The sequence below is a fragment of the Perca fluviatilis genome, chromosome 23 (assembly GCF_010015445.1).
Source record: "Perca fluviatilis chromosome 23, GENO_Pfluv_1.0, whole genome shotgun sequence".
Lineage (NCBI taxonomy): Eukaryota > Metazoa > Chordata > Actinopteri > Perciformes > Percidae > Perca > Perca fluviatilis.
Window position 1 is genome coordinate 8,522,265 of NC_053134.1, and position 27,437 is coordinate 8,549,701.

Sequence of the window (27,437 nt, forward strand, 5' to 3'; positions counted from 1 at the left end):
TTATTATTGTGTAATGTCAGAAGGACTTTAACTGTTTGAGTTAAATTAACTTTAATGAGTGCATATTGAAATATTATATTGTTGGTTGGCAAAAAATGCATCTCAAAATGCATCAGATTGATGCTTTAAAATATGGAATATTTAACATTTTCTTCCGGGGGAGCATGCCCCCGGACCCCCCTATTGGGGTAATATCCTTCTAACCTTTTTCACCCCTGACCCGTTTTCATGCCTGCAGGTTTGTTGGAGGGAAGTTGAACATGTGCTACAATGCTGTGGATCGTCATGTAGAGAGCGGCCGTGGAGAACAGCCTGCCATCATTTATGACAGCCCAGTGACTGGAACTAAACAGATCATCACTTTCAGGGAACTTCAGGACCAGGTAAATAGTATTATTAGAAATAGTATTATTAGAGGGAGAAGTCACAGAACTGAACAGCATAAAGAGCTGGAGTAGTCACTTTTTTAAAGCCTGATCTGGACAGCCAGGATGTGTGCTAAAAAAAAATGGATTGTGGGACATGCAAGTAACCTTGAAACCTGAAATAAGAATTGGTCAGTGTTACCATGATGATAAAAACATTTTCTATCCTTCAACTGAGACAGTTGGCCAAGATTTACTGTCGAGGCCGCGACAAGAAAGGGAAATTGTTAACTTGATTGACATTTGGGCAGATGCTTCAGCTCAATCAAGACTCAATTTCATGTACTATAATGAAAGTGTGATATTCACCGTTCTTTGCCCCCAGAGCAAAAAGACACTTAATTTAATTTGATTTATTTTAATTTACAAAAAGAGTTATTTCATTTGTCAGATTATGTCCAATTGAAGGCAATAGGTAATATACTTAAATACACACATTTTTTGCATTAATAACTCAAAAACCATGCACAATATCCAAATAATGAACCCAGGTCCACAGTGTGTCTCTGTTACCATCACTTGTTTATGTTGGTATGTTATAGTAGTCATGAACAAAATCTAAAGAGGATATTTGAAAGAGAAACTTAGCCAAAATGCATGTTGATATTCAGTTCTCTGCATTGTCTGCTCTGTGTTTTGATCTAGGTGTCCAGGTTAGCAGGGGTCTTAGCGAAGTATGGGGTCCGGAAAGGAGACCTGGTAGTCATCTACATGCCTATGGTGCCACAAGCCATGTTCACCATGTTGGCCTGTGCCCGGATTGGTGCCCCCCACAGCCTTATCTTTGGCGGCTTCGCTTCCAAAGAGCTTTCTGTCCGCATTGATCATGCCAAGGTTAGACAATTTTGTTATTCACCAAAGTTGTGGCATATGTGCATCAAAGTTTAAAATCTAAAACGTTACAGGAGATATAACCCTGTAGGAACACCTCAGGTGTTGTAAGCCTGCTATTTAATATGGAATCATTATCACACACGTGGCGTGACACTGGAGGGTTGCCATAGGCAACAGACTCATACCACTAATACCGGTTAAAAATGCAGCAAAACAAATATTCAAGCTAGGTATGATGGGAGCACTAGATTATGTTTCTAATATAGCTATAGAAACGTGATGCTGTAAGTTCTTGACATTTTATCGCAATGAAATTCTCAACTGATTTCTGTGTTTCTCAGCCCAAGCTGATGGTTACAGCCTCATTTGGCATCGAGCCAGGCAGAAGAGTGGAGTACATCCCTCTGGTGAAGAAGGCCTTGGAGCTGAGCTCTTACAGGCCCTCTAAAGTCCTCATCTACAACAGGCCTAACATGGTAAGAATCACAAAGCGTCATGAAGCTCAAAGCTGCTGTAGGTAAGCTTGTGAAGATCCAGGACTTTGCCAACAAATTTGATCATCGACAACTTCTCAGTCCCTCCTCCCTTTCTGCTGCAGCCCAAACCGTCTCCTAAGCCCCTCCCACACAACGGAGTTTGACAGAACTGCCGGCATGTCAGACAGACAACATTTTCAATAACTAAAACACTAACACAACGTTAACTTTGCTCACCAACAGTAAAACGATGCTAACTAGCAGGCTACCGTTAGCCATTTCAGCATCACATCAGACCGACCACTGTGCTAAGGTTACTATCATCCTCACCAACGTAGCTTTGTGGACTTTTGACTACTATTAACCAAGTGAAAGATAAATCCCTCATGGTAATTATGTTACCTGTTGAGAGGAAATGTGGCTACATCTGTATCGTTCTTCAGATCTTTAAAATCCTGCAGCCACGCCACCTCTGAAAACCACTCCATTATTCACGGAGTTTTGGAAAACTTTTCTGCAGCTGCGTGCTTGTAGGGGAGGAGAACGCTATATATGCGTGTGCCTGAGCAGTGATTGACAGGCAGATAGACCACCCCTGTGGCCCTGATTGGAGAAAATCGACAGGGAGCGGTGGAATTTTGCCAATGGCACTACAGGCTGTAGGAGGTACCAGAGGAGCTGTCTTTTTTTTATTTTTTTTACATAATTCATGTAGTTCTACTGGAACATAGGGGCAGTTTCAGCAAATATGACAGAAAGTTAGTTTTATAAGACTTACCTACTGCATCTTTAACATGTCAATGGGGTGTCATTTCTAAACCTGCTTTCTTTGTGACAGAATGTAAATGCATCTGAAATATGGCAGCCATGTGTAAACCTGATTACTTTAGTTGACTGTAAAGCTGCTGTTGGGAGAAAAAGGTTTTCCCAAGGCTAGTGGTTGCATGTTAAAGGCTAATGGTTCCAGTTTTTAAAGATATAAGAAAGTATTTAATAATTTAACTAAATTCAAAGCATAATATTGTAAAGAATTATTGCCTAGACTCGTATCAAAAGATGAAATGATGTATCGCTGGTTCAAGTAGATAAAAGAAAGTGGGGGGAAAAAAATAATGTGTAGTATGTTTGCAGCTGAAGGAAGTTGAATGGAAGTTGTTTCCTGTCACAGTTCCTTTTGGAAGCAGGCTGAGCAGGGCTGAATGATTATACATTGCAGCACACAATTACGATTTATTTTTTAATTATGATATGGTGACGGAAAGCTGAAATTTGCTTTATCTTGACACAAGCATAAAAGAAAAACATTGAAATTTAGGCCTAGAAAATCAATTTTTTTCTTGAAATTGATTGCACAGTGTTGCAATCCTTCTTCACAAAATGTTTTTCTGGCCTCCATGTCTCAGTTCAAATTTGTTATCAGTTACGCCATGTACCTCTGTCTGACTCTGTTCTGAAATTAACCGTACACAATGTATTTGATCTGGTTTGTATACTCCAGTGTTATCTATCGGTGAATGATCTGCTGAATTAAGAGATCATTGTTGCATTTCTTCGGAAAATATATTCGTGGTGTACATGGGTCCGTTATCATAGTTGTCAATAGTTTTCACAGGAAACTCATCCCCTTGAAATCATATGAAGCACCACTTTAAAGGTGGTTGCGGCTGCTTCATCAATTACTGCATTCAGTGAGCAAGACGTTGTGGTTCTGTGAACACGGCTTGCAGCATGAAAGATAAGGGATGTTTTTCAGACAGCTGGAGGACCTAATGGGCTGTCTGTCCTCTGCCTCGAGAGTCTGTGTGATATTCAATGATGTCTTAGTCTTGAGCTCATTCTCTGAAAACCAAAGAAGGAAATGATCGGAACCTTTCTTTTAGCCTCCTGGGATGATTTAAATGTTAATGAAATTAAAGTATCAACGAGATTTGAAATGAGACAAATGTCAGAAGAAGCTGGATATTTAAGGGGCATTAACCTATGACCTGAAATTACCCCTGTTGGTGACTACAAGAGAGTAGGACTAATGGGAGTTAGAACAGAGTTTAAACATAAACGTAAAATCTATATTTGACTTGAAGTGAAAATTTATATCCCCCCCATTCACTTGTAAAGCAAGCAAGTAGTAATGAGTTTTGTTCCCCCCCACCCCAACCTGAATCAATTGAAATTGAACAATAAGTCATACTTTATGAACACCCAGAGATTTATTATGGTCATTTGTCACAGTCTTTACTTAGAACAGTTCATAGCCGTTTTTTTAAGTATGAAATTTAGTATGTTTCTCATTTTTCTTTGTTTTTTAGGAAAAAGTACCAATGAGTCCGGAGTTGGGTCTGGACTGGGAGGAAGAGATGGCCACAGCTCGGCCGCATGACTGTGTTTCTGTTCCCTCCAACCACCCTCTCTACGTCCTCTATACATCCGGCACCACTGGAACACCAAAGGTACGGACATTACAGGGTTGTGATCAGCAGCAGGGGGAAATCCATACTTGATTATTAGTTTATAGATGTCATGTAAACATACACTCCCACGTAAAACGAGTTATTGGATTCACGGTTGGCCCTGTTCGTCAAAATGCTCTCGGTTCTGTATAGAGCTTTTGTGTGACTCATCTGCTCTTTGACTCTCAATCCAAACACCATCACCGTGACATAAAAAAGACGGAGCATTTCCACAGCAGGAGCTGGAGTTCATGCAGGAGGAATTGCCTGCAGGCAGTTTCAAATAGAACCCCCCCCTCCTCCAGCTCCTTTCAAATAGCATAATTTTGTCTTTGGCCAACAGATGATATAGAATGTCTGCCTGCTGGCTAGTTCCTGAGCTTAAGTGTCATTATGCTAGCTTTTTTCTATGTGAGTTACTGTGACTATCCCAGTTATTGCTGTAGGTAGACCATATGTTTGAGAAAATCTCTATAATTTGAGACATGAGGACTTGAAGATATCAAACATATTTATACAGCACCATTAACTCATAAAAGCCGGAAATTTGAGTCAGTTTGAGAAGCAGTCATTTGAAAACAAAATACCATCCCCTTCACTACAGCATGGCTGAGCGGCTGTGTTTAGATTCATATTCAACGTCCGCATCTTTGCCTAGTGCAATACCTGTCACTAGTCTGATGTTTTTCTTATCTTGTCCCCCAGGGTGTTGTGCGAGACACTGCAGGCTATGCCGTGATGCTGAAATGGACCATGTCAAATATTTATGGACTCAGTCCTGGAGATGTAAGGCAATAAATCAGCCTCTTCTAAGTTAGAGCTGTGTTTGAGAACAAAGCGCATGCAGTCAGCAAAGAGATTGTTCTGTTACTTGAAAGAAGATTCAATCACCATGTAATATTTATGGTAACTGAAGTAATAATTTACTTGTGTTTTTTTTTTAATTTTCATTTACATCATTTGTATAACATTAGATATTAGATTTACATTTTAAAGTGCCATCAATTACTGCACGCATTATATTTTTAGCATTTGGAGGCACAAAGAGAATTAGAGTGTTGATAGAATTCTCTCCACTAATTAAGCAACGCTCACTTTGTTGTTTGACAAAATGAAACCAGAGTATTTGTACACATTTAACTTTTTTTAACCTGTTGCAGGTTTGGTGGGCAGCGTCAGACCTGGGCTGGGTGGTCGGCCATTCATACATCTGCTACGGTCCTCTGCTCCATGGTAACAGCACTGTTCTCTATGAGGTATGTCCCTGTAGACAAGGTTCAACAACTGCAGTATTGCAAACAACGAGAAATACCAGAAAATGTGCAATAAAACCTGAGTTGTACAACTTACAAAGCTGTACAAGTCAGGTTCTAATGTCCGCTTAGTATCTGCCTTTGTTGGCTCTGCAAGCTGAATACATCCGTATTTGGTTAATGACTCCGGTTTATGTGGACTGGGACTCAGTTTTACCCTGTTGCCGTTTTTTGACTCTGGCTGCTACAGTCAACTGTCAAGAGACAGACTGCAGCTTTCTCCATTTTAGACTTTCACTCCTTTTCTTTTTTCTATACTAATGCCAGTCAATGTAAGGTAAAAATACATGTCAGCTTGCAGAATACATCTGGGGAAAGAGTATAATGTTTCAAAAGCAACTGTATTGAAGACAGTCTTTAGCAGTGGTGCAAAAGCAGTATTTCAAAGTCGGTTATCATAATGAAATTGAACGTTCGTTGGTGACGTGGTGTAGTTTGTATATAGCCTAACGTTAGCTTTTTACTCCTGGCGATTGTATTTAAGCTTCCAAAATCATAAAAGTCGTGTTCATTTGTGAAGATTATCTTGCTGAACAAAACATGCAAGTAACCTAAATTTTGTTTGCCACAGAGCTTATTTTCTGCAATAATTAAAAAAATCCAGTGTAAACATCCCATTGGCTTTTTGTCGGGGAAACCTTTTATAAAGATGAAAGGTAAAGGAATAAACAAGCTTTAATGAAATATTTTCTGCATCAATGTGTGTTTTGGACAGCCAATTGATACCCGGTTATTACAGGTAATTTGGCATTGCTTTGTGAGTCCACTGTCCATTGGCTAGTGGAGTACAATCTCTCAATGCAAGGTATTTATTATGTGGAGGGTTGTTAGCATGTCACAAAATCTGTAGACCAGGCCTAAGAGGGATGTTTATCTGTTGAGGGACACTCATTAAATACATTACTGACTTTCTCTCACCTTTAGGAAGCAGAACTGCTGGGCAATTAATTAATCTGCCTTCCTTAAATCAATGTTTGACTCCAACCACGGTGGTTTGTCTCACATGGCTCTTGGGCTAACAGCCCGTCTCTCTTCAGGCATAATGCTGCCAACCTTTTGTCTTTCCTCTAATCAATACACAGGCACAAATATTTATTCAGAACAAAAATGACACCCAGAACTCACTCCTTTACCATTCTCATTAATCTGCAGTAGTCTTCTCACCGTAGGGACCGGCAGGTTGACCAGAAACACAGTGAGAATTGCTGTTCTTTTGTCTGTCTTTTCTTCCTGACAAACGATACTAAATCCATGGATTTCTGGGCCCATCTCTATGGAAGGCAGAAGCCGCTCCAGTTTAAACAGCTGCTCTATGAATATTCATGGTTTGTAGTTCCCAGTTGAAGTGAATTTTTACTCTGTGGAACATTTTAGAAATACTGCTGGGAGGTTTTTGAGCTTCCACAATAATCTATGTATCTGCTATCTGCTCTGTCGGCCGTCCGCCATATGATTTACATGCCTGCATTCATATTACAGTTTGTGAACTAACCAGCTGTTGCTATACTGTTTGTTTTACAGGGTAAACCTGTGGGGACTCCAGACCCTGGGGCGTTCTTCCGTGTCCTATCTGAACACGGTGCCACCTCCTTGTTCACAGCACCCACCGCCATCCGAGCCATTCGCCAGCAGGACCCCCATGCTGCAGTTGGGAAAAAATACCCCCTGTCCAGGTAGACAGCAGCACTTCACACAACATTTTCTACCAAGACTAAACAAACTGTTTAGAGTGCAGTATCTCTAGTACATTAAACAGTAGGGCAGAGTACATCTTATGTTTTACCATGGCAATTATTCCGTAATTGATGGTTGATCAATATATTAGTAAATCAACAGATGATGATTGATGATGATAATAATGGAATCAATCTTTAAAGCAAAAATGTTAAACATTTGTTGGTTGCAGTATTTCAAAGGTGAATATTTGCTGATATTATGGGATTGTAATTTGCAAAATAACACAAAGCATATTTGGAGATTTTACCATGGGCTATGAAAACTTGTGAAGGCAATTGTTCACTATTTTCCAACACTGTTTAGACTACACAATTGAATAATATTAAAGTAGATGGTTTCAGTCCTAATGGAGATTGAATGTAAGCGAAGCCGAAAAACGAGTCATTCAGGCTATTCAAAAACTAAGATAGGGAATGAGTCAAATATTTTACATGTACCCTGTGTGGTATGATTTGAAAATTTCCTGAAAAATGCTATATTTGTTTTTTTAGTGCTAAAGCTCTGCACACACTTGCATTTAATTTAGCATGGTGTAAGACATAAAGTAAAGATTATTTTTTAGCAAACTTTTCAGCCCATCAGCCTATGATCCATGCTCCTATCATGACTATTGACTGATACATGGACTGTAACACAGAAATATACTGTAATTATTTGGCGCTTCTGAGAAACTTCATGTGAGAACTGTGAAGACAGTGGGTATAGGCCTTACCACATAGCTGTAGGTTGTTTGTTAAGCTTTGAAACGCCAGGAGTGGTGTGTTAAAGCATCTCATGGATGCACAGCCTGTCCAGCCTCTCGTTAGTCTCTGACCATCTGTTGATGCACAGCCCTCTCCCACCTCTATTGCTCACAGTCTTTACTTCAGTTCTGCTTGCTTGGGTATTGATCAGGATGGATAACAAAAAATGCCAAGTCCCTGCAGCTCAAATGTATTAAATCCTACCGTGCAAGCTTGTTTCCCCGGCTGCTGTCTCACTGTTTAGGTAAAGGTCTTTTGTAGCTCAGAGTTAAAAACAGACATTTTTCATGGTATTAGTTTAGGCCCAGAGAGTAAAATACTTGCTGAAACGATCAGAATTGTTAATTGTTTGGTGTAGTGCAGAGAAACTTGGACCTTTTAGGGGTTGTGGTGTCAATTCACCGCTTTTATTCAGTACAGCAGTCTGAACATGCCTCTAAGCACACAATCATGAAGCAATTCGGAGTGTGGATGACCTATAGCCCTAGTGAATCATTCAGTAACTCTGGCATTGTGTGCTGAATTTGACGATCTTGGGTTGTTCGCTGTGCTGAATGCGAAGCACCTTGTTAAAGGCTGTTCTTGCAGGTAGATATTATTTTCTATAATATATATTTTTTTCTCGAATATTTGTTCCATTTATCCTCTCAGTTTCAACTCTCTTACAATCAGTCACTTGAGCAACATGCTGTTTCCATGTACACTTTCTTGTTCTTAATGTATCTTTTCCCCTTGGAGGAGGCAGGTTGGTGAAAGATTGCTGCATTTCCCTTTGGCACTGAACAAAACATGTCACCATGATACAGAGGCAGCAATACAAAGAAAGCAATGAAACATGATTCCATTTTAGCACAAGGCGGCTCCATGTCTGAGCCTTTCACTTTCAATGTTACAGTTCCAAAACAAGTTTTCTACCAATTAAATGTGGCATTTTGAAACTTAGAATGTCTGTCTAATATTCTCATGGAATTTAAAAGGTTTGTGTAGTGTAGGAGGCAGCGGCAATTAGTCCGTCAGTTATTGTTTTTGTCTGAAAGTTTAATTTGCTATCTGAATGAGAGTATTGCAATAATGGATCCAGATCTAATCTTCCACTTCATATAACACGCGGAAATATTTGTCAATACTGATAATGCTGCTTTTAATTAAAACTGTGTTGATGGTAGTAGTAAAAACCTTTCAGAAAATGGTGTAGCTTCATTATGAAAAACATAATTTCATGCTAGAGAGGACTTAAACTATAATTTGATACAGTTCAAATACCCTGTCTGCAGTTTATTGACACTGCGAGAAATTTACTCCTCCAGAGCTCGCTCAACAGTAACAGCCCTGGACCCATATCAATGGGTTTGAACCATATTACTTGTCACCATCGATGTGAAAACTACTTTGAGAGTCAGGCTGCAGGGCTGTCTAAAGTTGTGAAGGCAGCGGCGCGCTGCATAAATGTAGCATGACAAAAGGGGCAGACCCTCTTGTCAGTAGTGCTTTAAAGACAGGAGAACTAACTCAATGCTGAGAGCAGGTGACAAAGTGCATGGCTTCAGTCTATAGTGTTTTTTGGTGCACAGTAAAAGCTGGTGATGTTTGCACCTTGTTTGTATTGCCTTGCCTCATTGAAATATAGTGCTGAGAATACAGTATACCAGGCTCTAGTCTGCTTGTCCCATGTTGGGGATGTATTTCCAGTTGCAGCCCTAAACACTAACCCACACAGGTCATACACAGAGACATTCTGTTATGCACTGATTTTGGGGATTAAATGTCCATCTGTGTGGAAAACCACTCCCTCCAACTTCATCAGTGTCTTATTTATTCTCACTTCAACTAAGTCACACTGAGCTCAAAGAATCAGCGTTAAAGGTGAAAAGGCAGAGCAGTATGTCCTGTATGTCCCTCATACGTATTTCAAGATGGAGCATGAATATGGAGTGTCTACCCCAGTTCATGCAAATGTAAAATTTCAAGCCAAAAGGAATACTTGGAATTGATGGTGGTGGTAAATATTCATGAAAAAGGACAAGTTTGTGAACGGGCAACACAGATTTTGATAATGAACAACTAAACCGGTTACACACTGGACCTTTTTAAGATCTTTTCTTCCTGAAAACAGAACACAGATGTTTACACTGACTATTACTGACACAGTCCCTGAGCTTGGGCAGCAGCCAAACCATCGCCCTCCCACAACCATTTCTGAAGTCACAGTGTCTGTGTGACTCCTCCAAACTTGTACTTCCATTGAACTACTTAGAAAACATGAAAACCACAAAGAATCTAAACTATCCATGGATAACGAGAAGCATGGTAGTGGCTGAGGTCACTGCCAGGGCAGTGGGTTAATCGTTTATTCCACATGCTCTCTAGCTCAGCTCCTGCAGGGCAGGATATATCTGACAGCTGAATGGTGGTACATTGTTAATTTAGAGGTTTCATTATTGTCCTTAATATACTTCTTTCATATTTGTAAAGTTGAGGCATTTACTTACGTTATCCTTGAAGCTGTTATTATGAGTCCTTAGTAAGTTCTTGATCAACACAAATACAAGGTCGGAGCCAAATTGTTGTAGAAGTAGTGCACATATACTACATATAACTCTGCTGTAAGAAATAATAACATAAAAAGTGTACATCATTGATGAAATGGAAGCAGCTATTTACAGCTATTATTAAGATTTTGTGTTGATTTGGGTGGTCAATAAACAAAATCAATAAACAAGTCGTCACTTGTGAATAATAATTCCCTCTATGCCTATAAAATGACAATGCCTGGTACATCATGATACAATAACTATATTAACATTATAAAGTGTTATTAATGTTAAACAAAAAAAGTAAATTTAAAGCCCATAATTACTTGCCATGTCCTCTTGAATCTTTATGAAATGACAAGATCTTTAAACAATCAGGACTCTGCAGAACTTATCAAAGAAAAAGAAAAAACTGGACATGAAACCTCAAAAGAAAATTAAGACTGACTGAAGGCTACCAGGCATCATTTAGCATCTGGGTGGTGATAAACAAAGGCAGAATATTTATGAAGTTTTTCTGCTTGCTAACATGAAATCACAATTTTTTAGTAGCCCATTTCCACAATCAGTGTTACTGAAAACCAGACAAACCAGACGACATAATATTCCCGAGAGACCAAAGAACAATCAAGTTAGAGAGTATTGTTTGACAAAAGAGAACATTATATAATCCAGGTAGAGAGCAGGATGAGGAAAACTATTCAGTGGGAAAAAGGGACATGATGAAAATATTTTTGCCCGTTAGTGAAGATAGAATGTGACTTCAAGTTTGATTGGAGTTGGAAAAACATTTCGCCTTTGCGATAGGTTGGGAAAGATGAGTGATGGCTAGCAGTCATTTGTGGGGAAAATGTTGCGATCGGACAACCATCTATGACTCCACTGTGGCCTGGACTTATAGGGGGTTACAGAGCCCTTCACAGCTTTGTAGCGAGCAACCAGCAGTGTTGTGAATTAGATATGAGCAGCCATGGGCAGCCATCAATGGGAGTTTGAGAGAGAGAAATCAGGGGAGGCTGAAGATATAAACTGCTGTATTGTGGGTCACTTGTAGGGCATGGATGGGGTGTTTTCGTGAAGCCAGGGAGTAGCAGTTGGTCAAACTAGGAAGAAACTAGAGCTTGAACAAGGAGGGACCAGTGAAGCAGGGACAGCTATGACAGATTCAGATGGCCTTGCTTCATTCAGATGTCATGTGTGTGTGTGGTCTCCAAGTACTCCATGATTCAGTACTGACTGAGAGGTCATATCATAGAGGGCAGAGTTTTCCTTGGGAGAAAGAGCAGCTTAGTCGCACCATGGTTTGGGTTTCCTGGAAGACGGACATCCAACTTAAAATGCCTTTGAGTCAAAATGTATGTACGTTTCAGTGTTTTCTGCCTTAACATTCAAGATAATCAAGAGAAAGCACATCAGGCGCGCGCAGCCAAACTATCCAGGTTGATCCCTAAGATCAAATCCGCAACAGGTGTAGTTACCTCAGATCCTGTCGAGATTAATGGGATATTTAGTTCTTTCTACTCAAACCTCTACTCGTCACAATGTTCTCCAGATGTTTGGGATGGTGATTACCCTCTAGATAAGATCGTCTTCCCTAAAATAAATGTAGATGTGTGTAGGGAGCTGGGAAACCCAATCTCTATCAAGGAAGTACAGGAGGCGGTTATGTCACTTCAGAATGGTAAAAGCCCAGGCCCGGATGGGTTCACTGCTGAGTTTTTTAAGCTATTCTCTGACACTATTGCTCCGGCCCTACAGAGAATGTACAATGAATCCTTTGCTGAGGGTCATCTGCCTCCCACCCTGTCGGAGGCATCCATTTCTCTCCTGCTTAAGAGTGACAAAGACCCTCTCTTGTGTGGTAGCTTTAGGCCCATCTCCCTTTTAAATGTTGACCTAAAGATCCTGTCAAAGATCCTAGCCCAACGCCTACAACGCGTCCTACCAAGTATAATAACAACTGATCAAACGGGTTTCATGCTTGGAAGGCACTCATTTCATAACACAAGGAGGCTCTTAAATATCATTAGCTCTCCTAGTGCGAACATTCCGGAAGTGATAATCTCATTAGATGCAGAGAAGGCCTTCGACAGGGTGGAATGGAGCTTCCTTTTTTTTGTTCTGCAGAAATTTGGTTTCAATCCAGAATTTATATCTTGGATAAAATTGCTTTACACCAGCCCAGTTGCCTCAGTCCACACAAATAGACTCCAATCTGCCCCATTTCCCCTTCATCGTGGAACTAGACAGGGTTGCCCTCTTTCCCCCCTCTTGTTTGCTATAGCTATCGAACCCCTAGCCATCTGGTTGCGTCAGGAGGGCGGGTTTGAGGGAATCACTAGAGCTGGGAAAATGCATAAATTATCGTTATATGCCAACGACCTCCTTTTATACATGTATAATCCAGCTGCCTCTCTCCCAGTGGTTCTAAGTATCTTTGACGAATTTGGATCCTATTCAGGCTATAAACTTAACCTCCACAAGAGCAAACTTCTTCCCATCAACTCTCTGGCCAAAAATATACCCCCGTCTTTTTTCCCTTTCAAATATGCTACAGACGGATTTAAATACTTGGGGGTGTATGTGACTAATCCAATTAATCGACTCTTCTCCAAAAATTTCTCTCCTCTCTTTGAGAGGTGTAAATTAGACTTCAATAGATGGTCTGGTCTCCCACTGTCCCTAGTATGTCGTGCTAATTTAGTAAAAATGGTTGTTTTACCAAAGTTTCTATACTTTTTTTCACATATCCCCATCCTTATTAAAAAGTCATTTTTTAGATCGCTTGATCAATTTAATAAGCTCCTTCCTCTGGGGCAATAAAAATCCACGCATCAGAAAATCAGTGCTACAGCTCCCAAGGGTTCTTGGTGGCTTAGCATTGCCCAATTTCTTACATTATTACTGGTCCTGTAATGTTCATAAACTTCTATACTGGATTTACAACTCAGCAGATGAGGAGCGGCCTGCATGGGTGGATATGGAATTTGGATCCTCTATGCTCTCTCTTCATTCCCTGGTTTGTTCCCAAATCCCTTTGGCTGCTTCCAACTTTACTAGGAACCCGGTGGTGGCTCACTCTGTTAAAATCTGGATTCAAATTAGGAAGCCTAGGCCTCCATAGATCCTCAGACCTCTCCCCCATTGTAAACCATCATCTATTCCTGCCCTCTTGCACTGATTTGACTTTTCAGACTTGGTCTGACAGAGGGATAACTAAATTTAAGGACCTTTACAGCCAAGGAACTTTTATGTCCTTTTCTGAACTCTCAAAGAAATTTGACCTGCCTAAATCTCACCTATTTCGTTTTTTTCAGATTAGGCATTTTGTTAGAAGTCAGAACCCCAAATTCCCTAGTCGACCCCCAGAATCTCTGGTTGATTCATTATTGGCTCTTGTTCCAGAACAAAAGCGGCTAATTTCTACCATTTACAGCCTTATCAATTCAACTATTGACACCCCAGCGTCCGGTCCCAAGGACTCTTGGGAGCAAGAACTTGGAATCACTCTACCTGATGATTATTGGAAACAAGTCTTACGGCTAGTTAATTCCTATTCAATCTGTGCAAGACACAGCCTCGTACAGTGTAAGGTGGTACACAAAGTTCATTATACTAATTTGAGGCTGTCTCGGATTTACCCCAATGTATCTGACTCCTTTAATAGGTGTAAGCATTCCCCAGCTGACCATTCCCATATGTTTTGGTTCTGTCCCAGGCTTGCCACATTCTGGTCTGAAATCTTCAAAACTCTTAGCACAGCATATAACACTGTTATCTCTCCTGAGCCTCTCTTGGCTTTGTTTGGTGCCCCTTTACAGCCTTTTTCTTCCAATGTCATGCAGACCGTCCTTGCCTTTGCCACCCTGCTGGCCAGGCGTCTCATACTCCTTAACTGGAAACACCCTCAGCCTCCATCTCATAGTAGATGGGTGAAAGAGATGTTCCTGTCCATTAGACTTGAAAAACTCTTTTGATTCAATACATTGTATTGAATCTTTAGCATCTCTGCCTGACAGTGACGACTGAGCCCCCCCCCCCTCCTCTTTTTTATTTTTTATTTTTTTTATTCATTTTTTTTTTTTTTTTAAATGTATTTATATTTTGTACATCTTTATTTCATCTATTTATTTCAGTATTTTCCTTATTTATGCATCTGTTTTGTTTTATGTATATTATACTATTCACATGTCAATTTTGGATTTACCTTGAGAATTGTTCTCTCTCGGGTGGGGTGGGATTGTGGGACAGATATAAAGATCAGGGGGGGAAAAAATGAAGGTATGGAAGCCCTGTCTGTTGCATGGAACTGTTATGCTGCTGCCTGTGAATTTGCTCCCAATAAAGAAAGTTAATACAAAAAAAAGATTATCAAGAGAAGTTGTCAGCTGCAGTTTTTCTCAGTCTTTTCTTTGAAGTGATATAACCCAGTTTCCATAACACAAGTTTCTCTTTGCGAAACTCTTTAAACAAAGAGACGCTCACAAGCTGCACAGCTCTGAGGATCTCTCACTTCATGTCAATACGAAGTATATAATAAGCATGCTTAAAGACAGAGATGGCCAAATCCATGAAGCATATACTCACACTAAATTACATTTTTTCTGTTCTACATTTTTACATTAAAGTCTTCAGAAATCTACAATTAAGGGCTTTAAACAGGTTTAATCATGTGCATGATCAAACAAAGACTAGATTCTTGCCATTGCAAAGATGTGTTCCTTGACCATTTCTCTGAAAGTAGATTTGTCATGTTACCTCAATGTGATTGACAGATGTACTCTGTGTCCTTGCAGGTTGCGGTCATTATTTCTGGCAGGAGAGCGATGTGATGTGGAGACGCTGGAATGGGCAAAGAGGAGCTTTGGGGTTCCTGTCCTGGATCACTGGTGGCAGACGGGTAGGAAGGTTTCTGTTTATAGAGAGAGAGAGAGAGAGAGAGAGAGAGAGAGAGAGAGAGAGAGAGAGAGAGAGAAGCTGTAAAGAAAGTTGATATGAATATATTGTACATTTCCCTTTTAGCTCAAAGTTGCATGTTGGACAGGACGCAGAAAATTGAAACTTGAAAACGAAATGCAAAGTGACTCCTAGATATTGGTGACTTAGCTGTGCAAGGAAAGCTGGACTCACCAAAATTATTTTCTGTTCTCTTTGGTATAAAGTGTCACATAACAGTCTGGCCAGCATATAGAGTAGGGCTGATTGATTATGGAAACAAATCCAAATTTATTTTGGGTAATATTGAAATCACAATTATTTAACACTTTTACTCATTGACTTTTGTAAAGATGTTGCATGTATTGAACCTAAAAAAAAAACAGTGAAACCGTGAAGTGAGTTAAAAAAATCAACAGTGAAAACACCTTGGAACTGTGAAATTTCACTTAACACTTTTCCTGTTGAACTTTCTGAATTCCCTGAAATTGTGATAAAAATTTTATTAATTGCACAGCCCTAATACAGAATGTACAGTTCAAGGTCTTAATGTCGCAGGATTTTTGGTGGTTGAAGTTAAAACTGTTCAAATGTTTATCCCCTTACTATAGGCTATGTGTGAAGCTGCCTTGTGCAATTAATAGTCAGTCTACTAGGTTGGGAAGCACTTTACCTTCAAACTTTAGGGATTAAGTTCTTATGATATACGTAGATACTTAGAAAGCCTTTCAGCTTAAGTACTTTATTAGCATGAACTGCATGTGATGTTTTAATTTATTTAACTTCTTTTCGATCTTTAAGGCTGGGTCTCGCCTTAAGCGTATCAGTGTGGGAAGACTATACGTGTGGTATTTGCTGTATTTTATTAGTCCATTGACATTAACTTGGCCTTGAGAAGAGGCATAACTCTAGAAAATCACTATAACCTCGAAAGCACACTGTCATTATGAAGCTCATTTTTATCACACTTCCCTCTTTGATTAATCCCTATTGATGTTTTGGATTGTAGACGAGGGCCCTTCTACCAGAGTAATTATGACGTTAAAGACCCCGATGTTTGATTTTCTAAGCTTCTCTGAGAACTGATTATCACACAAAGTGACGTGTCATCATTTACACCAGTTAATTGACAGACAATCAAATTTACATAGCAATGTGCAGACAGGGCAGATGTAACAATGGCTGAAGTCACAGGAGATCATTTTGGAGAAAAAAAAACATTTACCAATTTAAAGAAGTCAAAATGAGAATCATAACTGGATGTGATGGTTAAAAAAAGAAATGGAACAGCTCCATTGCAACTGAACAAGTATCTGACTTTTTCAAGGATACACGTTCAATAAGGCTGCTTTCATTTTTCTGTAACTTCTTGTCAATATATTATTGATTTAATATCCAGTAGGCCAGTACACCACAGATCTCCTCCCCCCAAAGTCAGCCATAGTCAGGTGGGAAAACTCCCAGAGAGCATTACTTCAACCGGTCACATTCCAAGGCAGCAATTAAATTAAAAAGGGGTTGATTGGCATTGCCTTTCATTGAGTTCACTAATGTTTAATTGACTCTGCACCCATATGGGACACTGAGTGACTGACTGGCTGAGACATGGAGACTAAGGTGTGTGCTTAGTGAAGAGATAAAGGAAAGGCAGCAATCACGAGTACCTTGTCAGTTTAGGAGCAGAAATTAAAATAGCTTGACAATGAGTCTTTACTGTCTTATTCCTAACTTAGAGTCTAAAATACACAGAACCCGACTCAACCAACGGTATGTGAATTCTGTCGATTTTCACTTAAAGGAACACGCTGACGTATTGGGACTTTAGCTTATTCACCGTATCCCCCAGAGTTAGATAAGTCCATACATACGCTTCTCATCTCTGTGCGTGTCGTAACTCTGTCTGACTGCTCCCAATAAATGACAAAATAACACCAACATTTTCCTTTACCTGTTGTGATTTGTATAGTCACAGGGTGTACAAATAACAAGGTCACATGAGACACAGCCATCTTTTAACCGTATACATACTGGGAACTATATTCTCAGAAGGCGAAGCACTGCTACTGTGGCGGAGTGATTAGTGCAACACCTAAAAAGCACTGTTACACTCTGCTCCTCACCACGGGGCTTCTCAGGTGCTGCGAACAAATCACTCCGCCCAAATAGCAGAAGTAGCAGTGCTTCGCCTTCTGAGAATATAAATTTAGTTCCCAGTTTGTATACGGTTAGAAGGTGGCTGTGTCTCATATGACCTTGTTATTTGTACACCCTGTGACTATACAAATCACAACATGTAAATAGGAAAATGTTGGCGATAATTTGTCATTTTGTCATCTCCCTTAATTCACAGTCCAATGGTCGTACATTAGACCAGGAAAGGTGAGTTTGCCATTTCTTTAAAAGTTTATCTTCCCTTTCTGCACATCACAGTCAACCTATTATACAAATGGCTGCTTTGCGTCTGGATAAGATATGTAATTGGAATATTGAGTTCCCAGCTTCCCCTGCATTGTTCTAAGGCCTTATTTTGTGATGGGTTGTATGATTCTTGAATGGGTAGAATTGTGTTAGCCTCTTGGATGGGAAGCTCAAGTCCAGGGCAACCTGCCATCATGCTAATTTTACCTCGTGCCCCCCCCCCTCACCAACTCTGTTTGATTGCCGTCCTCCCCAAGTACTAGTAAACTATGATGAATGTGCCAGCGACAACGAAAGTGCACAATTGGATGTCTCTGTTTTGTAATATCCAGCCTGCGGGAATGGAGGATCGATGCTGGACAAGACGACATCTCTGTGTTAAATATGGGATCAATACTGTTGTTGGACCGTTGGAAAGCCATCGACCTTGAGTTTGTACAAGCAACACACTGATCTGAGCGCAGATTAGCCCACTTGGCTGATTGGTCTGTCCAGGCTCCCTGGGAGTGTGAAGAGCTAAATATTGTTGTAATGCGGAAATGTAATTTATCAATTCAGGCTCTTGAGTTTATAATGCAAGTGTAGGCTTATCGCATAAAGTATATGCTGTATTCCAGTTCAAAGCTGCATCCTGTGAAGTCTGCATTTCAAGGCAGAATACCTTATAACAGGCCGACAAGGCTGTCTCATTTCAGCTAAAGCCTGGTTCAGAGAGCAGGATTATTAGGCCGATTTTAGCCCCGATTCACCCCTCCCGACAATCTTAAGAATGCTCCGATTATGGTAAAATAATCTGATCAGATATTCCTGCCGTGTGTGGTGTGTTAAGACTGCTCTCGTCTGCTCGGAAGGACGTCGGGACTGCTCCGATCTCAAATCGGGGATATCCAACATGTTGGATTTTTTTGGCCCGATTTCTCCTTGTGTGTGGTGTCCCCCGGGGACAAACGAGCACGCAGCCTGTGGACTGTGGCATACAATAAAGTCGATGGGCATAACTACATCCACAACTGCAGTCCACCAGAGTACACAAATATATGAACGTGTATTTCAACGGTAATTAATCTGTGTAGTACGTAACGACATTTCTATGAGAAAAAACAACAACTCACCTCCATATCATGATGTAGCTGAGTATAGTCCATGCTCGCGTTGTCTCTACTTCTTTGAACATCGCCTTTTCTTTTGATAACGTTTTATCAAATGTAGTTCGTTTTTCGGTTAAAAACAAACTACAAACTATTGCCACTGCATCCGCCATGATTGTTTACTCTGAAGTCGCGTTTGATCTCGAGGGATTTTGCGAGATTTCCCGTCTGACCTGGGAATGCTCGGCAGTCAAATCGGTTTGTGTGTGATGTGTTGATTTTGCCGTGTGCTGCGCACCACACACTGTACGACCAAAAATGTTAGACCCGTGATTTTTTTATCGCCGTGTGTGGGGTCTCTCAGGATTGGAAAATCGGCCGACAATTTTAAAATCGTCCCGTGTGAACCAGGCTTAAGCCTCTTCAACAAAAAAGTATAGCCTTCTTTTGCCCATTTCTGACCCATTTATAGTTACCTTTGAGTTCCCCTTAAATAGCCATTATTAACTTGATAAATATGATCAGATACAAAGAAAACACTTCCAGATGTATGTAATAATGGAAGCCATGATAAGACTCCAATATTTGTTCTTTTTAGTAGTCTAGTAGTTTTTTTCTGACTGTTAACAACTGGCTGGGTTGTGCACTATGTCATCGTGCAATAAGTAGGTTACTGGGATTGTGCAATATGTTAGTTGTGCAGTACGTTGGCCATTTGGGTTGTGCATTATGTCAGTGCATGTGTCATTTGTGCAATACATGGGCTATTGGGGTTGGGCAATATGTTAGTTGTGCAATATCTCATTGTGCAAGGGCTGTGCTACACTTATTACGGACAATGCAGCCGACAGGGTTGTCAAATTAAAAAATGCCAATGAAAGGAGTAGTTAATGTGCTTACTATATAGGTACCTGTTTATGTATATGAACGCATGTTTTGTGTTGCATGAGAGTATGTGATGAGAGATGCTTATTTTCTGTATTTTGTGTTGTCTTTGTAAAGCTGCGGAACGGACATAGTCCAAAACTATTTTCCCTTTGGGGACAATAAAATATATCTTATGTAATCCTTGTTTTATTAATTTAGTTTTAGTGATTGAGGTTGTAATCGGTCAAAATTCTTATTGACTGTTAACAATTACGGTTAATCATTAACATCACTGGTCTGGACATGTTGTGAACCACAGGGCATTATATTTATTTACATCATGTTTTGAAGTTGAACGTCACAACTCGTACTGTAAATTCAGAGATCATGAGACGTGTTTAGTATTACCACAGGATTTACCATTTTGTCTGCAGTTTGAGGGCCACTTCCTGGTGGTAAACTTGTTTTTACGAGATAGAGGGACCGATCAAATGCACCAATAGTAGGGCTGGGTACCGAACGTCGATACTTTTATGGTATCGAAAAAAATGGTGCCAAATTTCGGTTCCAAAAGCGTCTGAGACACACACACACACACACACACACACACACACACACACACACACACACACACACACACACACACACACACACACACACACACACACACACACACGGAGGCGGACGGCGTAAACTGTCTGCAGTTTTATTGAAGTCACAGAGGGCTAGATTTATCAGGCCGTTTGCGCCTGTTTCCAGGCGCTAATTGGTCGTAACCGATGCTGGCTATTTACAAACAGGGCGCACTTGGGTAAAATCGCAGATTGTCTGCCACATGAGTGAGAAGAGACAAGTTGCGCTTTCAATATGCGCGTTCGTGGAGGGTCGTGGGGAAAGTGGGGAAAAAGGTGGGAGGATAAGCGCAAAGGGCACCTAATATATTCCGTGGTATTTACAAAAGACTGTCAGTAAGAGCGCCTCTATTCTGCGGGGGAAATTCTCCGCCTCTTAAAAAGCGAGTCTAAACCAGCCGCAATCGAAGGTTTCCTCGTAAACCTTCATGCCGCTGGTGAAATGGCAACAGTAATTTGAGCAAGACGAAGACATAGGCGAGGCTGAAAATATTTTTAACACAAGAATCACACTTTGTCAGTGAACACAACATCATTTAGCGTTACAGATCAAGCAGCCATGCAATATTAGAGTTACTGGAAGAAATCAAAGATGAAATTGAATCTCCCACTCAGCGTTCACATCCCATTCCAGCAGTTGTTAAACTCCTCGCTACATTACAAATATTGGCATCAGGATCATTTCAAACAGTCATAGCATCAGCAGTGGGAATATCGCAGTCTGCATGCCATATCATAGCACAAGTACAGCGCAATTTACGGTATAGTGGGCGGAGAAAGACGCTGATTGCCTGATGGGTGTCAGGGTTGATAAATACTACGCAAAATGTGGAAGCATAGCGTGCGCTATTACCGAACTCGCATAAACAGACGCAGCACAAACTGCGCTAGTGTTAGTAAATTAGGCTGTGAGAGTCACGGTCGGTTTCAAGTGTGGTTAGTTTTTCAAAACGTCACACAGACAGCGTTTGCTGCGATATGATATTAATGGCGAGCCGAAAGCGGTCGGGGGCTGTTGACGTTACACTTCCTCTTAGACAAGCAGGCACAACGGTGGTTTCTCTGCCCTGATGACTGACTGACAGGCTGAGCTTTCAAGGCAAGGCACTTTTAATAATGTTACTCTGAGTGAGCAGTTTACCTAATGTATTTTTGTTGATGTTGAAATGGATTTTAAAACATACGGTATCGAAAAAAGTATCGTTAGGAACCGGCATCGAAACTGAGGTATCGAAATTGGCACCGGATCGACAGATTTTAAATGATACCCAGCCCTAACTAATAGTTTGTCTTTGTGTAGCCAGGCTGTACCATCTGGAGAGGAGGCTCAAGTTCAGTCTGGTGTGCGGGTGTACAGAGGGATAGGGTTGGGCGATGTCCCCTAAATTGGCAGTTGACGATGTTTCCAGTAAAACATGGCGATGGAGGATGATATTGTCCTCCGGGGGGGGGGGCTCATATCTCTTTACAATATTTTTTTCTACTACTATGGGCTAACAGTTACCATAGAAACGATTTAATTAGAAATACATTTAAATTCCCTCTGTAAATGGTGCCCTGCTGGTAGGGGCAGTTTTTTACAACTTGACCTACTTTCACTTAACTTCGGTGCAGTAAAATCAATCAGATGTCCGTAATGACAGTACAGTGGGACGTTTGCCTTCAACAGAGCGACAGTGATAACCTAATAATACCATCATTACTGAGTTTAAACTACATTCTCGGTTATGTTTGCACTGAATAATTCATTCAATAAACAGAAACATTACTCTTGCAGCGTACATGAACAGATGCGCAATATTAACTCACACATAAAATAGCACCCTTGTGAATTAGCCTGCTGTTGCTAACGTACATTCATAAATCCTGCATAACATCGTCCCGTACCTACAGGACCTCAGACTTACTTATTGATGCACGCACAGAGTAGTGTCGACAAACTTAGTCCAATGAGGGGAGAAAGGAAAGTGTGATAGTTAACGTTAACGCTTTTTTCTCTCTCACTTGAGACCGCGGGGAAAAAGAGAGAGAGAGAGAGAGAGAGCTGCACTGTGAAAGAAAGTTGATATGAATATATTGTACATTTCCCTTTTAGCTCAAAGTTGCATGTTGGACAGGACGCAGAAAATTGAAACTTGAAAACGAAATGCAAAGTGACTCCTAGATATTGGTGACTTAGCTGTGCAAGGAAAGCTGGACTCACCAAAATTATTTTCTGTTCTCTTTGGTATAAAGTGTCACATAACAGTCTGGCCAGCATATAGAGTAGGGCTGATTGATTATGGAAACAAATCCAAATTTATTTTGGGTAATATTGAAATCACAATTATTTAACACTTTTACTCATTGACTTTTGTAAAGATGTTGCATGTATTGAACCTAAAAAAAAAACAGTGAAACCGTGAAGTGAGTTAAAAAAATCAACAGAGAGAGAGAGAGAGAGAGAATCACTACAGCCAATCCAGTCTGCTCAAAGCGATGGTTCGATGATTCACAAATAGGTTGCACGTAAGGGGGCAAAAAGTAGCCCCCACTTATGGGGCCCTATCTTGCACCATGCGCAGCGCAAAGCCCGACGCAAGTGTCTTTGCTAGTTTAAGACTGACGCACTTGTCAATTTCCTGTCCAGTGCCCGCGACTAGGATTAGTGTGTATGACTGGGTGAGGAGTGTGGCATCACGATGGTGGCTCTCCATCGTGATGTCGGCCAGCCCTACTGAGGGACACACCTTCCTGAGTGGTGACCATCCAGCCGCTGAATTGGGTCAAAGCTTTCTAAACTGTGGGTCTGTGCTTAGCAGAGAAAATCAATTTGCTAAAGGGCAAAAATGGCAGTGCCATTCCCTCTCTGTGGCATTTGTATGTTCAGTTCTTTAAATATCCATACATAGATCTTTTATTGAGGCTTTTGTATGAGCGTTTACTGTTTATATTAGCAGTGTAGGAGTTGAGGGGTTTAGAACAGGCACCAATACACACCGGGGAATGCAGGTTATGACATGTGCAAGCCTTTTGGTAGTGTGTGATTTAGTTGTTTACTCTGTTATGTATAATACATTGCATTCTCTCTACCTGTACCTCCATCTGTCTCACTGGCAGTGCTGATGGATGGGCTTGACTGAACATTCACTAGCCTGGATGTGCTGAACAGAGCTGCTGATTTTCCATCTTTCTCTCTGTATCTTCAGTGTATGGAGGAAATATTTATTCATAATTCAAATTGAAAATCCAAAGAGAAAACGAAGCAAGATCAAATTAAAAATATTATTTTACTATGCTACTAGGGAAAATCATGCCATAATTAAATTTAAAAAAGGAAACTGAAAAAGCAAAGTTGAAATACAAAATGATACTTTGAAAATGTAAAGTGCAATGTAAAAAGTCAAATTTAAAATGCAAAGCTTAAATATAAATGCTTTAACTTAAATCTTTGAAATCTTTTATTGATTGAGAATATGAAACTCAAAATGTGAAATGGAAAAGCTTAAATGGAAATACTTAAATCTTCCCTTTGACATTTTCAAACTCTACACAGTTTATTTCTCGCATAAAAAAGTCTCAGAAGTGAATTAAGTGGTGAAATAGCAGATGAAAATTGTAAAACGTTTCCAGTTGTTGGCTGCTGCAAAATTCTGTATCTAGAATTGATGGCTTTTTTTTTTTAAAACTTTCAATTTGAATTATGAATAAATTCCTCCATATCAGTGTTTGTGAGATAACATTTCATTCTACTTCGTAGCTTGAATCAATAGTTTACTACACATTTTGTTACACACATTTTGAATATTCATTTCGAACAAAGGGATGTTTGTTTCACAGTCAAGTGAGTTTGAATCTCACTTCTCTCCCTCACACACACCCACACAAAATCCTGCCACACTTTGTGGCTATCCTAGCTAGGTGATTTATTGCGTTTGGAGAAAAACCACTGGCGCCCACTTGATTTCTGTCTAGATGTGTAAATCCCATTGAATTCTTCACCCCCTGCTAAACTCAATAACTGGCAGCTGGCAGAGAGCACTGCGATCCAAATGTGTTCTCTACTTTTTCACGGTAGAGTGGGTCACTCCTCGTCTCACTTGCTTTCTCTTTGTGTCTAAGGCAGTTTGACTTCAAATGCGTGGGAGTAAAGAGACCGTGGCATCATGTTATACATATTCATTAAATCATCAAAACTTTGTAATTTCTTTCTGAAGGGACAGAAAAACTTTGTTTATTTGCCTTTAACTGTCTTTTTAACAATTTCCCAGAAGAGACAAAAAAAAAATTAATTCATCATACTAACAAGTATTGCCCTAGCCTGAAATCGATTTATACATGTTTACCTAGAACTTGTAGTGCAAAAAGGGGTGGCATATATTGATTCATCTTCCAACACAGCAAGTGCAACTTCCTTATTATCAGGATAAATTCATTGTCAGTTTTAGTATCTTATAGGGAATTGTTTATAATAAAAACAGAAATGAATGCCAATCTTATGATTTAAGTGTCTTACTCAAGGGCACCTTGGTTACTTTGCAGTCACAACCATCGGCTATCGTTCTGATGACGATTTAGCCTCTGGGGGCAATGCACAATATTTTTGTGTGTTTCTTTGTAGCCAGTGGAGATCCAGGCCAAGACTTCCTCTTCCGCGTGCCTGGTCTGATCAGCAACTTGAGACACAAGAATAGAGTTGTTGAGAGACAATGTCTCTATAATCAGATATGGGCATACAGTGCCTTGCGAAAGTATTCGGCCCCCTTGAACTTTTTGACCTTTTGCCACATTTCAGGCTTCAAACATAAAGATATAAAACTGTAATTTTTTGTGAAGAATCAACAACAAGTGGGACACAATCATGAAGTGGAACGAAATTTATTGGATATTTCAAACTTTTTTAACAAATAAAAAACTGAAAAATTGGACGTGCAAAATTATTCAGCCCCTTTACTTTGTGCAGCAAACTCTCTCCAGAAGTTCAGTGAGGATTTCTGAATGATCAATGTTGACCTAAATACTAATGATGATAAATAGAATCTAGCTGTGTGTAATCAAGTCTCCGTATAAATGCACCTGCTCTGTGATAGTCTCAGAGGTCCGTTTAAAGCAGAAAGCATCATGAAGAACAAGGAACACACCAGGCAGGTCCGAGATACTGTTGTGGAGAAGTTTAAAGCCGGATTTTGATACAAAATATTTCCCAAGCTTTAAACATCCCAAGGAGCACTGTGAAGCGATAATATTGAAATGGAAGGAGTATCAGACCACTGCAAATCTACCGTCCCTCTAACTTTCAGTCTACAATGGTGTCAATCACCCATGTACTCTGGTGAACTCGGTACATGGTGGGTTGTCTAACAAACGTGTTACTGCACAAATCTGTTTATGAGAGTGCAAGAAGAAAGCTTCTTAAAGATATCCATAAAAGTGTCGTTTAAAGTTTCCACAAGCACCTGGACACATGTGGAGTTTGGTCAGATACAAAATCTTTGACAGAATGCTTGCCATAAATATTATTCCATATGGTTCTGTTTTCTTCAGCAGGCAGGAGATGGTTAATTGATGGAAGATGGATGGAGCAAAATTCTGGAAGTTGAGTTGCAGAGGTGGCGGTTTGTCTCCAACGACTTACTGATGTTACAAATAATATCAGTGTTAGATGCCAAGTAAGGTGTTGTTAATCCTCACTGTGTTTTGAAGGAGGTGGAAAATGTGTTCGATGTGCAAAATGTGATACCGCGCTTACAGCTGTATCGGCAAAGTGCGCTACAAAGTATTAACTTGGCTATAATTTTGAGCAATTTTTCAGTTTTTGTTTGTTAAAAAGTTTGATATAATAATTTGTCACTTTTGTGTCTTGTTGTTGATTTTCACAAAAATATTTTATTTTATGTTTGGTTGTGCAAAGGTAAGTTCATACTCGAAGGTATGCAGGTTTAAAAAAAAAAAGAAGCTAAATTGTTGTCAGGTGATAGCTGATGGATTCCGAGATTGCATTTCAGCCAACGTGTCCCGCTTGTTTTGATCTCCACATGGACTGTTTACCTGCATGCAACCAAAGCCCGCTCAAACCTGATTAGTCAGTTCTACTTGGACAACAAACTGACTACAAACCGAAACCGGAAAGCTTCCAATACCAAAGTCTTGTCCCGTTGCCTACAGATTCTGCATTCATATGCAGATATCTGTTTATAGAGATTACACATCTATGGACATCTTCCCAAAACTTCATACAATGTCATTCTGTAATTTCTACGTATATAAATGGTTAACATGTATCAGTATTGTTATATTGACACACAGGTATCGGATGTCAGTAAAAGCAGTATGTATACTGTGTCCGTCTGCCTCTACGGAGTTCATGAGTCACCCCTGCTGGGAGTCACGATGCACTGTTTGACCGTCTCTCCGGAGACAGGACATCAATCAAGCAACATTTAGAAATGTCTGTCCCTTGAGAACTCTCCATCTTCCTCTCCAACAGAAGGGAAGCAACTTTGTCAATGGAAAGCAGTTTAACATTCAAGGTTCATTTACTCCAAAATGGCCATCACAGAAAGGAGGGACAGACTCATCCTTGAAAAACTCATTACTGTCAAAACACCTAAAAAGCAAAGTTTGCTTGCATTTTCTGGCTTCCAACTAAGAATCAACACATTTCTCAAACTTGTGACAGTCTTTTTAAGTCCCTACACGTTTTGCTTTCATCTATAAATATTGATAGATCTGTCCTACTTGTACCTCACCTGCAAAATAGATAGAAATTGAACAAAATCAATCACAGGTGCAGTTGCTCAAAAATCCTTCCAGCGGCCTGCTTGTAATCCTGAAATGTAATATTTAGCAGCCAAAAGCTGTAATCGATGGCGAGAAAACCTTCACCATGAGCGATGATGGGAAGATTAGGTGAACGGAGCACACATAATTTTGAAGTAGAATAGTATGAGTTCCTCTAGGCTTCAGGTACTAGGTTTGCAACATACCTGCATGTGTTGATCCACAAAATAAA

General features: G+C 40.1%; 1 protein-coding gene across 1 annotated transcript in view; it reads left to right on the forward strand.

Moving 5' to 3' along the window:
- The window catches only part of acss3 (acyl-CoA synthetase short chain family member 3), a 49,768-nt gene that overhangs the window by 6,677 nt on the left and 15,654 nt on the right, over window positions 1–27,437 (forward strand). The window contains exons 2-9 of the mRNA XM_039791529.1: window positions 239–383; window positions 1,071–1,259; window positions 1,601–1,735; window positions 4,042–4,182; window positions 4,888–4,968; window positions 5,343–5,438; window positions 7,017–7,168; window positions 15,303–15,406. Coding sequence (XP_039647463.1) covers window positions 239–383; window positions 1,071–1,259; window positions 1,601–1,735; window positions 4,042–4,182; window positions 4,888–4,968; window positions 5,343–5,438; window positions 7,017–7,168; window positions 15,303–15,406 — 1,043 coding nt within the window. The remainder of the gene's footprint in view (window positions 1–238; window positions 384–1,070; window positions 1,260–1,600; window positions 1,736–4,041; window positions 4,183–4,887; window positions 4,969–5,342; window positions 5,439–7,016; window positions 7,169–15,302; window positions 15,407–27,437) is intronic.